The sequence below is a fragment of the Leuciscus leuciscus genome (genome assembly GCF_965113295.1).
Source record: "Leuciscus leuciscus genome assembly, chromosome: 7".
NCBI classification, from domain to species: Eukaryota; Metazoa; Chordata; class Actinopteri; order Cypriniformes; family Leuciscidae; genus Leuciscus; species Leuciscus leuciscus.
In genome coordinates, this window is record NC_138731.1 from 29,042,088 (window position 1) to 29,054,684 (window position 12,597).

At 36.9% G+C, this 12,597-nt stretch overlaps 1 protein-coding gene across 1 annotated transcript in view; it reads right to left on the reverse strand.

Annotated features, from left to right (window-relative positions):
- The window catches only part of kcnh3 (potassium voltage-gated channel, subfamily H (eag-related), member 3), a 134,064-nt gene extending 122,591 nt beyond the window's left edge, over window positions 1–11,473 (reverse strand). The window contains exon 1 of the mRNA XM_082176365.1: window positions 11,024–11,473. Within this exon, the coding sequence (XP_082032491.1) occupies window positions 11,024–11,099 (76 nt within the window). The 5' untranslated portion in view covers window positions 11,100–11,473. The remainder of the gene's footprint in view (window positions 1–11,023) is intronic.
- Window positions 11,474–12,597: the final 1,124 nt, after the last annotated feature.

Genomic DNA, 12,597 nt, shown 5'->3' on the forward strand with positions numbered 1-12,597 from the left:
TCAGTACTGTCACATTAGCCAATAAGGTGGCGGCAAGGGACTGCCTTTGAGTGAGTCGTAAAAACAACAGGGCAACGCTTAAGCTGATGCGTCACTTCATAGAGATTAATGGCATTGATTCATTGTATTGACCAGCGCTGACGCCATTAATTGGAAATATCCTTAAATGTTAAAATTATGATTTTTGACATGGCAAACTTTTCACGAATATGACTTGATATGAAGGACAGATATTTTGATTACATCCGCTTTTTCACTTCCGATCTGCTGCGTGAGATAACGTGAGGAGCTTCCTCTGGCACGATAATCTTAATAACATTTTGTAGTGTGTGATGCGCTGCGATTTTCCAATCTTGTAGTATGAGCATGTTTAAGTTTTGAGGGAAGAAAATCTGCAAAGATTCTCCTTAAGTGTGTGCTGCAACTAGATTTCACAATCGGTTAGGATTTTAAAACTCCTGTCCTGTAGTGTGAGCCAGGCATAAGGGAACGTCTGCCAATTCCACCAAGTGGTATTTGTATTAATTAGACTAGTATTTGTTAGACTGCCGACTCTATAGAACAGTGGCAAGTAAAACTAACTTTACCGCGCTTCGAGAGCCCTCTGGTGGTCAGGAGCATTTTCGTTGTGTTGTGGCTTTGATTTCGTTTCGTTGTGGCTTGATTTCGTTATGTTGTGAATTGTTTCCGTTGTATTGTGAATTGTTTCCGTTGTGTTGTGGCTTGGTTTCGTTGTGTTGTGGCTTGATTTTGTTGTGTTGTAGATTGTTTCAGTTGTGTTGTGGCTTGATTTCGTTGTGTTGTGGCTTGATTTCGTTGTGTTGTGGCTTGATTTCATTGTGTTGTGAATTGTTTCCGTTGTGTTGTGGTTTGATTTTGTTGTGTTGTAGATTGTTTCCGTTGTGTTGTGGCTTGATTTTGTTGTGTTGTAGATTGTTTCAGTTGTGTTGTGGCTTGATTTCGTTGTGTTGTGGCTTAATTTCATTGTGTTGTGAATTGTTTCCGTTGTGTTGTGGCTTAATTTCATTGTGTTGTGAATTGTTTCCGTTGTGTTGTGGCTTGAATTCGTTGTGTTGTGGCTTGATTTCGTTGTGTTGTGGCTTGATTTCGTTGTGTTGTAGATTGTTTCCGTTGTGTTGTGGCTTGATTTTGTTGTGTTGTAGATTGTTTCAGTTGTGTTGTGGCTTGATTTCGTTGTGTTGTGGCTTAATTTCATTGTGTTGTGAATTGTTTCCGTTGTGTTGTGGCTTGAATTCGTTGTGTTGTGGCTTGATTTCGTTGTGTTGTGGCTTGATTTCGTTGTGTTGTAGATTGTTTCCGTTGTGTTGTGGCTTGATTTCGTTGTGTTGTGGCTTGATTTCGTTGTGTTGTGGCTTGATTTCGTTGTGTTGTGGTTTGATTTCGTTGTGTTGTAGATTGTTTCAGTTGTGTTGTGGCTTGATTTCGTTGTGTTGTGGTTTGATTTCGTTGTGTTGTAGATTGTTTCAGTTGTGTTGTGGCTTGATTTCGTTGTGTTGTGGCTTGATTTCGTTGTGTTGTGGCTTGATTTCATTGTGTTGTGAATTGTTTCCGTTGTGTTGTGGTTTGATTTTGTTGTGTTGTAGATTGTTTCCGTTGTGTTGTGGCTTGATTTTGTTGTGTTGTAGATTGTTTCAGTTGTGTTGTGGCTTGATTTCGTTGTGTTGTGGCTTAATTTCATTGTGTTGTGAATTGTTTCCGTTGTGTTGTGGCTTGAATTCGTTGTGTTGTGGCTTGATTTCGTTGTGTTGTGGCTTGATTTCGTTGTGTTGTGGTTTGATTTCGTTGTGTTGTAGATTGTTTCCGTTGTGTTGTGGCTTGAATTCGTTGTGAACTTATGTCTGCTTTTTAAATTTCGTTGTGTTGTAGATTGTTTCCGTTTTGTTGTGGCTTGATTTCGTTGTGTTGTGGCTTGATTTTGTTGTGTTGTAGATTGTTTCCGTTTTGTTGTGGCTTGATTTCGTTGTGTTGTGGCTTGATTTTGTTGTGTTGTGGCTTGATTTCGTTGTGTTGTAGATTGTTTCCGTTTTGTTGTGGCTTGATTTCGTTGTGTTGTGGCTTGATTTTGTTGTGTTGTGGCTTGATTTCGTTGTGTTGTAGATTGTTTCCGTTTTGTTGTGGCTTGATTTCGTTGTGTTGTGGCTTGATTTCGTTGTGTTGTGGCTTGATTTCATTGTGTTGTAGATTATTTCCGTTGTGTTGTGGCTTGAATTCGTTGTGTTGTGAACTTATGTTTGCTTCTTAAATTTCGTTGTGTTGTGCCCTACTGGTCCACCGTAGCATTAGAGACACTGTGGTATCACAGTAATTAGTCTCATACCACAGTTTACAGTTCCCTTCCGAAGGCAGCCTACTAGTTATTTTTTATAGTTTTAATGGCATTAAAGTTTCATGGACTTTGCTCTGAATTCATTACATTGAATGGAATCAGATTGCCACAGTAATTGGAAAACTTTATTGATTAATTAGGGAAGTTTTGTCACTTCTTTGCCAATAGACCAGTGAAAAGGAGTTCATTAATTCAAACAAATTAGAGTCACTTCAAAACTCAAGCTGTCAAAGGAATGCGGCCTGTTGCACGACGCATTCGCATGTTTGAGTGTTTATGCATATGTGTCACGATGTTAGAGAATTTTTCCAAGAATTACACTGTACAGCAGACTCAGTGTCTCTCAGTTTGATGTTTTCTTTCTCAACTCTGTCTCTGCCTCTTCATACATAATGACAGCATGTATTTAGTCAGATATAGTCCCATATCCAGTGAATGAAAACAGGACACACTAGCTCCCTTTACATGTACACCTTCATTCTGTGAACGTAGTGTTCAAATGAACGCAAAATAAAGTGATCGGGTTGATGTGCACGTTTATATGTCACAAGCTTCAAAACGAAATTGATTGATTTTAACATGTGCACACTGCACGAATACAGAGTTTCCCACTGTTTCCACACACTATTCTCCTACATTGCTACTTTTCTTTGTTTTAAAGAGCAGACTTAATATTTATTTATTTTAGGTCCTAATTAGGAGACGATGAGCAAACGAACCATTGTGCCGTGCTGCTTAAATTTATCAAGCAGTAAAAAACGCCCCCAAAACAAGGCATCTGTGGATGAGAGTCCGAAACAAGGACTGGTGTGTCGTTGTCCTGCTCCACTTCAAAGAAGATGAGTGGAAGGGGAATTTTAAAATGACAACAGTCATTTATGACACTTTATTCAACTATAACAACAACTCGTTCCATGCGTCATTACACCATCTCTAAATCACTGCACATTTGTAGTACTTTCCAGTTTCAAGTGTTTACATGTTCTCTCGAACGGATTAGAAAAGGTTTAAACCACTCCTTACAATCAGAATGAAATTGTAATCATATTTGCACAATTTATTCCGATTGACATTGTTACAAGTGACTTTTTTTAATCCGAGTGTGCTACTAGTCCGATTACAATCGGATTATTAGGGTCCATGTAAATGCAGCTACTGACATGTGAATAGATATAGACACATCCTTTACTGGAGAGTCTTTAACGTATAATATAATGTAATATAATATAATATAATATAAATGCCATAAATGTTCAAACATTTTATATATACATAGATTATTGTGCAAAATAATATTGTTTATTTGCCCCATACACTGTTTTCTTATTTCAAATTAGTGTAAAATTAGAATTTTAATCTAGTTTGAGAGTCGTAATTGTTTTGTTTTTTTATTAGTGGTTTTGCACTTATTGGCTATTCTTGCTGCATTCTTCCTGCAGAGTGTGTACTGAGTGCTTGCACAACAGAGTGAATTTTTGAATAGTGTTTCCACACAGACCTCATGTTCATAATACACAAAGGGCTCTGACAGGGTTGTCCATTTTGAAGCTTCTCGTGTTGGCACAGAATGCTCTATGTGACTTCTCTCTAGGGTCATTCACAGCCTGTCTCTCTTTCGCTTTCTTTCTGAATTGTTGTCTTACCGGTGACCAATGTTTTCGTCTATTTATAATGAGGGGCAGATTGTGCCTAACCATGGAGTCAGTACACCACCCTGGGGAGAGACTCTCAGCCACACAAACACCAAAAAAAAAACTCTAAGTCTTCAACTTAGACCATCATGCTAACTTCATCAGACAGCCGTAGCCTGTGCTGAATCGCCTTGAAAACACAGAATGGACATTTGGAGATTGTGTTGATTGCCGTTACCCTCTCTGCTTCCACAAATGGATTGTTTACTCTTAAATGCAGCCACTGCAACCCTTACAAAAATTCACCATGGTAACAATAGTTTCTGGCAAAACTTCATAGTTCCTGCACTGACCAGCTCATGTCCGATTGCTAGTTAGATTCTACCAATGGAAAATATTCTCAAACACACATTTGCTGTAATATTTATTTTTCAATTTGTAAACTGTGGCCTGGTTTCACAGACAGGGCTTAGATTAAGCCAGGATTAGGCCTTAGATAAATTAGGACATCTAAGTAACTTTTATAAACGTGCTTTCGAAAAAGAAAAAAAAACATTACTGGTGTGCATCTTGAGACAAAACAATAGCACAGACATATTTTAAGATATGCCAGTGGAAGTTGCTTTCAGTTAAAACAGCTCAAACATGCATTTTAGCCCAGGACTAGGCTTAAGATTGTCTGTGAAACCGGGAGTAAAACTCAAGGTCGAGCCCTGACCGCATGGGTGTCCAGAGTGGCTTCTAGGCCATTGGTTGATCTGATTCCAACGGTTACCTGAATGGTTGCTAGACTGTTCAGAGTAGTTAATGGGACATTGCTTGATGGTTGCTAAGATTTGTTATAGGTGCTGGGGTGTTCAGAGTGGTTTCTAGGGCATTGCTATGTGATTGCTAGGGTTTTCTAGTTCCTGTGGTTCTCTGAATGGTTGCTACAGTGAGTAGTTATTATGGCATCACTTGGTGGTTGCTAGTGTTTTTTTGGTACCTATAGTTCTCTAAATAGTTGCAAGAGTGTTCAGAGTAGTTGCTAGGGCATTGCTTGGTTGTTGCTAGGGTGTACTGAATGGTTGCTAGGGTGTTCAGAGTTGTCATAAGGCACTGCATGGTGGTTGCTTAGGTTTTCTGGATGGTTGCTTTACAGCTACAGAGCATCCCAAAGAAAGCCTGAGAGGGAGGGGGAGAGAGAGAGAGAGAGAGAGAGAGAGAGAGAGAGAGAGAGAGAGAGAGAGAGAGAGAGAGAGAGAGAGAGAACTGAAGGAGTAAACAGACCTGACTGCTACACACAGGTGCAAGAAAACTGTCCAAAATGGCTGATTGGAACAAATAGAGAAGGGGGGTCTTCAGGAGACTTGATGCCCTTAAGTGAGAGAAATGTGTGTAAGTGTGTTTGTGCAACTTACAAAGACACACAGGAGCCCAGAAAGGGTCCATCTGGTGAACATACTCTAACCTGATTACAGAGAGCAGACGAACAAAATTAATATAGACGATTTACTAATACAAGGACTCTGTGGCTCAATTAGGGCATTTCTGGTACTATGACCATATCAATATGGGAGCCGAGGTTTGACCAGGATATACAGAAATGGAATTCTTCAACAACAACAACAACAACGAAAATTGAAGAATATACATTTGCTCCGCTGTGTGCAATGAATTTTTGAATACATACTGTTTAAAAGTTTGGGGTTAGTCAGATTTTTTTATACTTTTAGTCAGCAAAGCATTACATTTATCAAAAGTGATAGTAAAACATTTAAAATGTTACAAAAGATTTATATTTCAAGTAAATGTTATTTTAATCGTTCTTTTTATCAAAGAATTCTGAAAAAAAAAATTGTTATGGTTTCCACAAAAATATTAATCAGTAGTATGACTGTTTTCAACATTATTAATAATAAGAAGGATAAATGTTTTTTGAGCACCAAATCAATTATGAGAATGATTTCTGAAGGATCATGTGACAAATAGAAATTTGTTTATTATTATTATTATTATTTTCTTTTTCTCACCACTATATGCTAAAAGTTATCTTAATTGTATTTAATTATACAGCCAAGTTGTGATCTCAAGCTGTAGTTGGGGATTTGTTGTGGGGGTGGGGGGAGGAATGCAATCGGGGTAAAAATGTTGCTTCTGTACAGATATATTGTGTTGTATTCTGAAAAGTGTCAATAAAAAAATGTTAATCTGAAAATATAAAGCAGTTGTGTTGAATTGCAATAATCATTGTAAAAATTAGGCTAAACTGTTTTTAGTTTTGATCAAATAAAGGCACCCTTGGTGAGAAACCTTTAACAAACATGAAAAAAAAAATACCAACACTGTAAAAAGTGTTCAGTTCACTTACTTGAACATTTTTTGTAAACCTGGCTGCCTTAAAATTATTAAGTAAAGAAACTTAATGCTTAATTGAAGAAGAAAAAAACCCCACAAAAGTAATTTTCCACATTATTTTTTTCAATTAAGCATGAAGTTTATTTACTTCATAATTTTAAGGCAACAGGTTTACAATTTTTTTTTAAGTTAAATCAACTGATGCTCGATCACTTTTTACAGTGAAACAAAGCCATTTATCATTCTCAAAAAAGGACTACAGATCAAGTATACATCTAATTTGAATATACTGAGGATTTCAAGAGATTGTTTACGTGTGTGTGTGTGTGTGTGTGTGTGTGTGTGTGTGTGTGTGTGTGTGTGTGTGTGTGTGTGTGTGTGTGTGTGTGTGTGTGTGTGTGTGTGTGTGTGTGTGTGTGTGTGTGTGTGTGTGCGTGCGTGCGTCACTGTGCATCTAAAGTCAGTTCTTGGATCACTCTGATGTTTTGAACAGTTTCTTTGGAGATTTAACAAATGCTCAGACAGGCCGAGATGAATTCTTGACACTAGAGGCAGTTAATTATGATGACTTCATTCGTTTTGTTAGGGGGTGTGTAATTAGCTGTGTGATTGGTGAATGGAAAGGCCTGCATTTATTCTGTCTGAAATGTGCTGAATGCTCTGAATGAATGTTTGATTGAATATGGATGACAAAGACCGAATCAACCCCCCCCCTTTATTACTTTCTCTCTGAATCTGAAGCTCTTCACAGCAAATACTTTGGCTGGCTGGATTTAGCTAGCTCATATTGAGATCAAGAGTTAGCCTACATTTGCAGAGAAATGTGATGTCTAATAGGGATCAACACATCTCTGACAGACGGAGGATTGTCTGATATCTTCATGCTTAAGAGAACTAATTTATGTAGACAACAACAACAAAAATCTATTTTGCATGGTTGTAAGGTCGGTCAGTATAATCTAAGAAGACACCAAAATTATATAGGGGTGGAGTGATTTCCCTTAGAATTAGGCATTTCTTTTCAATACAATGTAGGCCTACATCAAAGCCAATGTTCCCAATATAAGTTTCATAATTCCTGAGGATAAAATAGAATTGTAGCCAATAAACATTAAATAGCCACAAAATATTCATAAAATGCAAATTAACAGACTGTTTAGATTTGTTTATTAACAATTTCTATAGTTTTACTGAAAAAAAAACAGAAAGAAAAAACATTCACTAATAATAAATCTCATATTTAGCTTTATTGTTTTTAGCTTTTTTTTAGTCATTACCTCTGGCAAGCACTGCTCTCTGTGCGTTTGAGTGCTGTGGTGGCTGAATGCTGAATTAGGACAAATAGTTTTTAAATGACACAACTATTTTCTAGCCATGTTCATATTTTTCACTACTAAAATTGTAATATTTATACGAAATTTTATTTAAATGTACACGATTGAACTTTCGGCCCTCTAGTGGTTAAAAAAACTAAACCGCATGCATTTTGCGGAAGAACATAGTTTTGGTTGTGCTTCAGCTCCGCGTGACTGTGCGGATGAATATGGTTATTCTACTTTTAAAAAAAAACATTAACTATCCTAGGCTCAAGAGATATAAGCAATTTAGATGACTATCTGAAGATGTTACTGTAGCTATATACCCATTAATAGACAGTACTTCCTTGAAAATATATTCCATCACAGAGCTACAACAACCATAATGAAATGACCCTCACAATAGATAATGCTTTACCGGTTTCACATACCGGTTTTAGATTAAGCCAGGATTAGGCCTTAGTTCAATTAGGATATTTAAGTAGCTTTTATAAACATGCCTTAGAAAAAAAAACATTAGGCCAACTGGTCTGCATATTGAGACTAAGCAATGGCACTGACACATATTTTATGTCTATGAAGACCTATGGCAATTTGAATAAAATAACTTACTCACCTGTTGAGTAATAAAAATGTCACCTCTGTGTCGCTTTTACAACATTTTAATCCCTCAGTTCTCGCCGTCTCCGAAAAGCCAAGCCAAGCCAAGCCAAGCCAATGTTGATTCTCGTTTTATACGAGCTCTGTCGCGTTCTCTTTTTGCCAGCAGACTCCCGTTCGGCGTTTTTTAAAACGGTTGATTCCCGGAGGTTTGAGATTTAGCGTGGTTCCATGTCATCCTTTCTCATTTGTTGTGACACCTATTTATGCTACACTGAATACACTAATACACGCGACAAAGTTGACGGAGTTGACGAGACGAGACAAGCACTGGCCAGTGACGTAGTACGCGATTTTCCCGCGAAAACATCCTGTCAGGTCGGAAACTTATTCACTATGGCTTACCATAGTGAATTAGGGTGAGACAAAAACACATTTTGGATTAAGGATTGATGATGTATTGATTCATTATTTAAATTCACTTAATTTTGAACAAAAAAGTTACATAGTGAAGGCCTACATTTGAATAAATAGGCCTATAGCCTAAAGAATAATAAATAAATAAAAAACAAAAAAAACCCGGCATAATATAGCCAATTTAGAATTGATCCTCTCAATAACATTTTCAGAAGCATCATATTTCAAGATTGATCCACCCATCACTAGTAGTTTAGGCTCAAAATATCTGACCTGATATAGGCTGAAGCCGTCACTTCCTGTTAGAATGTGTGAATGTGAGGTGCCCCACAGCATTAATAAAGTCCAGTGCATTACCAGTGTTTACCAGTATTCCCTCTCTCTATGGACATTTCTTTGAACTCCTCTCAAATGGGAGCACACCAACAACACAAAACTCTCCCCTCGCTCTTTTCTCTCCTTTTCTCTAGCATCAAACAGCAGAATAAAACCTTTGATAGTGCACGTCACATTGAGTTTAAATGCAGCTAATCCTAATCATGTAAGATGTGACAAAGTAACAGACGTTAATCTGAGTTTTTGTCTTTACCAGCTCTGATCACACCACAACAATGCACAGGATCTCCAGAAGGTGTTTTCCTGCTATTTTCTATTTTTCATTTTCAGTCATGGTTTTCTCTTAAAGCATCTGTTTTATCAGGATAAGTTAATGATAAAAAGTGCACATCTCCTAACAAATTGCTAGTTGATAGTGATTTGAACTGAACGATTTGAACCTATAACCTTCCAGTTACGTATTCAGATCTTCAAAATAAAACCTATTCAGATCATAGAAGGAACTCAATGGAAGTAAATATGGGCATTTTCAGATTTAATAGCAGAAATATAAAGCTTACAATTTATAAAAATAAATAAAAAATAAATTAAAAAAAAACTAATTCTTCTGTTAAAACTTGTGTATTATTTGAGCTGTAAAGCTGTTTAAATAATTTTAGTCACTCTATTGGGTTACAGGTTTATGACGTTTCATTGTCATGGCAAAAAAGTTGTAAAATGTAAAGGTTAGTAAGCATTTTTTTTCCACACCAAAATGATGTTAACAACATGCATATTGTTTATGTCTTGTGGCTATACTATTAAAACTGTATATTTTTACATTTACTGATTGGCCTCATTCACTTCCATTGTAAGTGTCTCACTCTAAGGAGAAAGAGGGATTTGTGGAAATTATTTTTTTTTTTGTGGTAATCAACATTATGCCACAAATGCTGTCAACTGAGTTTAACTTGCACTGAACTGAGAATATCCCTCTAACCACTAAACTACATCACCTCAACCATTGGACAGTTGCATCATGTTGGACGTGAAGCTGCATGTTAGCGACCCTCTATCCACCTACACACCCACTGCTCACCCGGACAGCACGCTAGTTACTCATCCCTTCTGTTCAAAAATACTTTACAAACTAAACAAGAGCTATTTCTCTGCAGACTCACTCTCTGTGGTTTATAGAGTTCAAAAGTGAGGCTTTTCACAATCATCTGCAGTTGTTGAGTAGTGACAGATGCACCTGTTTCCCCTCTTTGAAGGATCTTTAACCTCTTTCACCCTCAATGAGCCTTCCAGATGTCAAGTCAAATGTGTTCTTAAAAACACAGTGAAATCCTATTACATTGCTTCTATTCTCCAGATTATGTCATTATTTTAGATGCTGAGAAGAAAATGAGACAAAATGTCCTAGGGATGCAGGGATCAGATCACTCCACAGAATGTCTAAAATAAGCAGATACGCAGCAACCCGAACTCATGCAGCGACACAGGGAATGAAAGTATAAATCCCTTTCTTTAAGATTGGTTAAGTTTAATCAAGTTTTACCCAAAGCTCTGTGTTGTGCAACAGTTGAAGGGGAGCTGACAAATAACGTGGTCATTAACTTTAAATTAAAACCTAACTTTTATGAATATTTAAAATATATATATTTTTCATATTTAAACTTTTTTGCAGTTCACATAAATAGACCTGCAATGTGTCCAATTTTAAAAGTACAAATATTTAATGCAATTAATGAGACTATAAAACTGCATGCATAAAATTATAAAATAATGCAAAAATGTTGTCTAAAATAGTTTGAAATGTAGTATGGCAGAATGACTGCTGTCGATGGCATGCCAGCAACCCACAACAATGTTACGAGACAACTAAGCAACCTGCTACACGAAATGACTCCACGCATGCATTAAGAGCTTTCAACTGTTTCACTTTACGCACTGATGCAAATACCTTAGGTTGGATGTTGAATTTACTCAAAACACTTTGTATTTGCATTTGACACTTTGGTGAAGGAAATGTAAGTTGGTACGTTCTGCGCACTTACGGGTGCCATCGAAACGGGTGGCGATGGTGTCGAGGAAGGTGTTCTGCGGGGCCAGCAGACCTCTCATCACGGGCATCCTGCTGCGGGTCGACTGCGACCTCCTCCCGCCTCTGCGCCCAGCAGAGGCAGTGGATTCCTGGTCAGCCCCGAACCCAGGTAAGAATCGGGATGTTCCGGGCGCGCATCCTAGACCCTGCAGGAGCGCCCCGATCCGTGATACGTGCGGCTCCACTTTGGCAGCTCAGCAGTGACCATATCCCTCAACGGAAAGCCCACATATCTGCCTTACATCGTGTCATAAAGAGGGCGAAAATCCGCGTACTTGTCTCTGTAAATCAGGTGCTTGGTGATGAGATGAACCTGTGCGTAACGGAAGCGCTGGAGACCGGAGCTCCGACTGGTGAAGCGACTGCGCACTGATGCCGTGTGAACTCCTCTGTGCCACCACGATGCTTTCTCTCTACATCAATATTACTGGCGTTCTCTAGTTGCTATAACCAGCAGATGTCACGTCACGTGGTGAGCAGGGTCTGGTGAGGAGGCTAGAACCCTTGTGCCAGCTCATTGTCTTTTTATTATTTATGGAAGGTTCTTTGTTCAGATGAAATAGTCGAAAAACAAAACAAATTTGGTAAGATATTTAAAATACATAAAAAATTACTTGAATAGTCTTCACCTCTATAATATTTACATTTGTCAAGGTAGTGTACTGTTTAGATATATATTTTTAAAACTCTTTAATTATTTAAAAATACATGTTTGCATATAGTTGGCATGACTTGTTAATAAAAAAAAAAATTAAAAAAAATTGTATAGCCAAATCAAAAATGCGTTTTTGAACTGATGAAATGCACCTTTTTTTCAGTTACAATACATTTGTTTTACCTTGAAAGCCATGTCTGAAAATGTTTTTGAAAATATAATAAAGTGATGTGGTAAAATTCAAGGCAAGCATTTTGGTACTTTTCACTTGGTTACACCACTTGACTTTTTTCTTTTTTTTATTGTTAAAAAACATCTGAAGTTTTGTACAAAATGTAATGTTTCTTCTAAGAACTTAGCATTTGAGTGATTTCTCCTTTTTATCATCTACATCATCTTTATTTGTTATTGATTCATAAATCAAACAGTATAATAAATAAAAAATATATAAAAAAAACAGTTTAACTATGTGTTCAAGAGTGTTTTACTGGTAAACCTGACCATTTATTTTATATTTAATTTGTACTCGGTCAATATGTGTGTTGTTAATAATACCAGAATAATGGGGGGAATAATCTTTATTGTCATTGTCATTTTTTTTATAGAAGAAATAAAATACAGTGTCTCCATGGAACAACATATAACGAGACTAACAATTGAACGTGATTTGACATTGGCAAAAAATTTAAACTATTTCACAACTCACCACATGTGGTGGAAATACTGTAGTTCAAAATATAAAGAGAAGAATAAAAAATGTAATAAGCATATAGCAAGTTTATCTTAATTTATATCTAACCCTTCAACATAAAAAAAAAAAACATTCTTCTTTTTCTCTTCTATGCTAAAAACTCAAACGCTCAAATATAAAA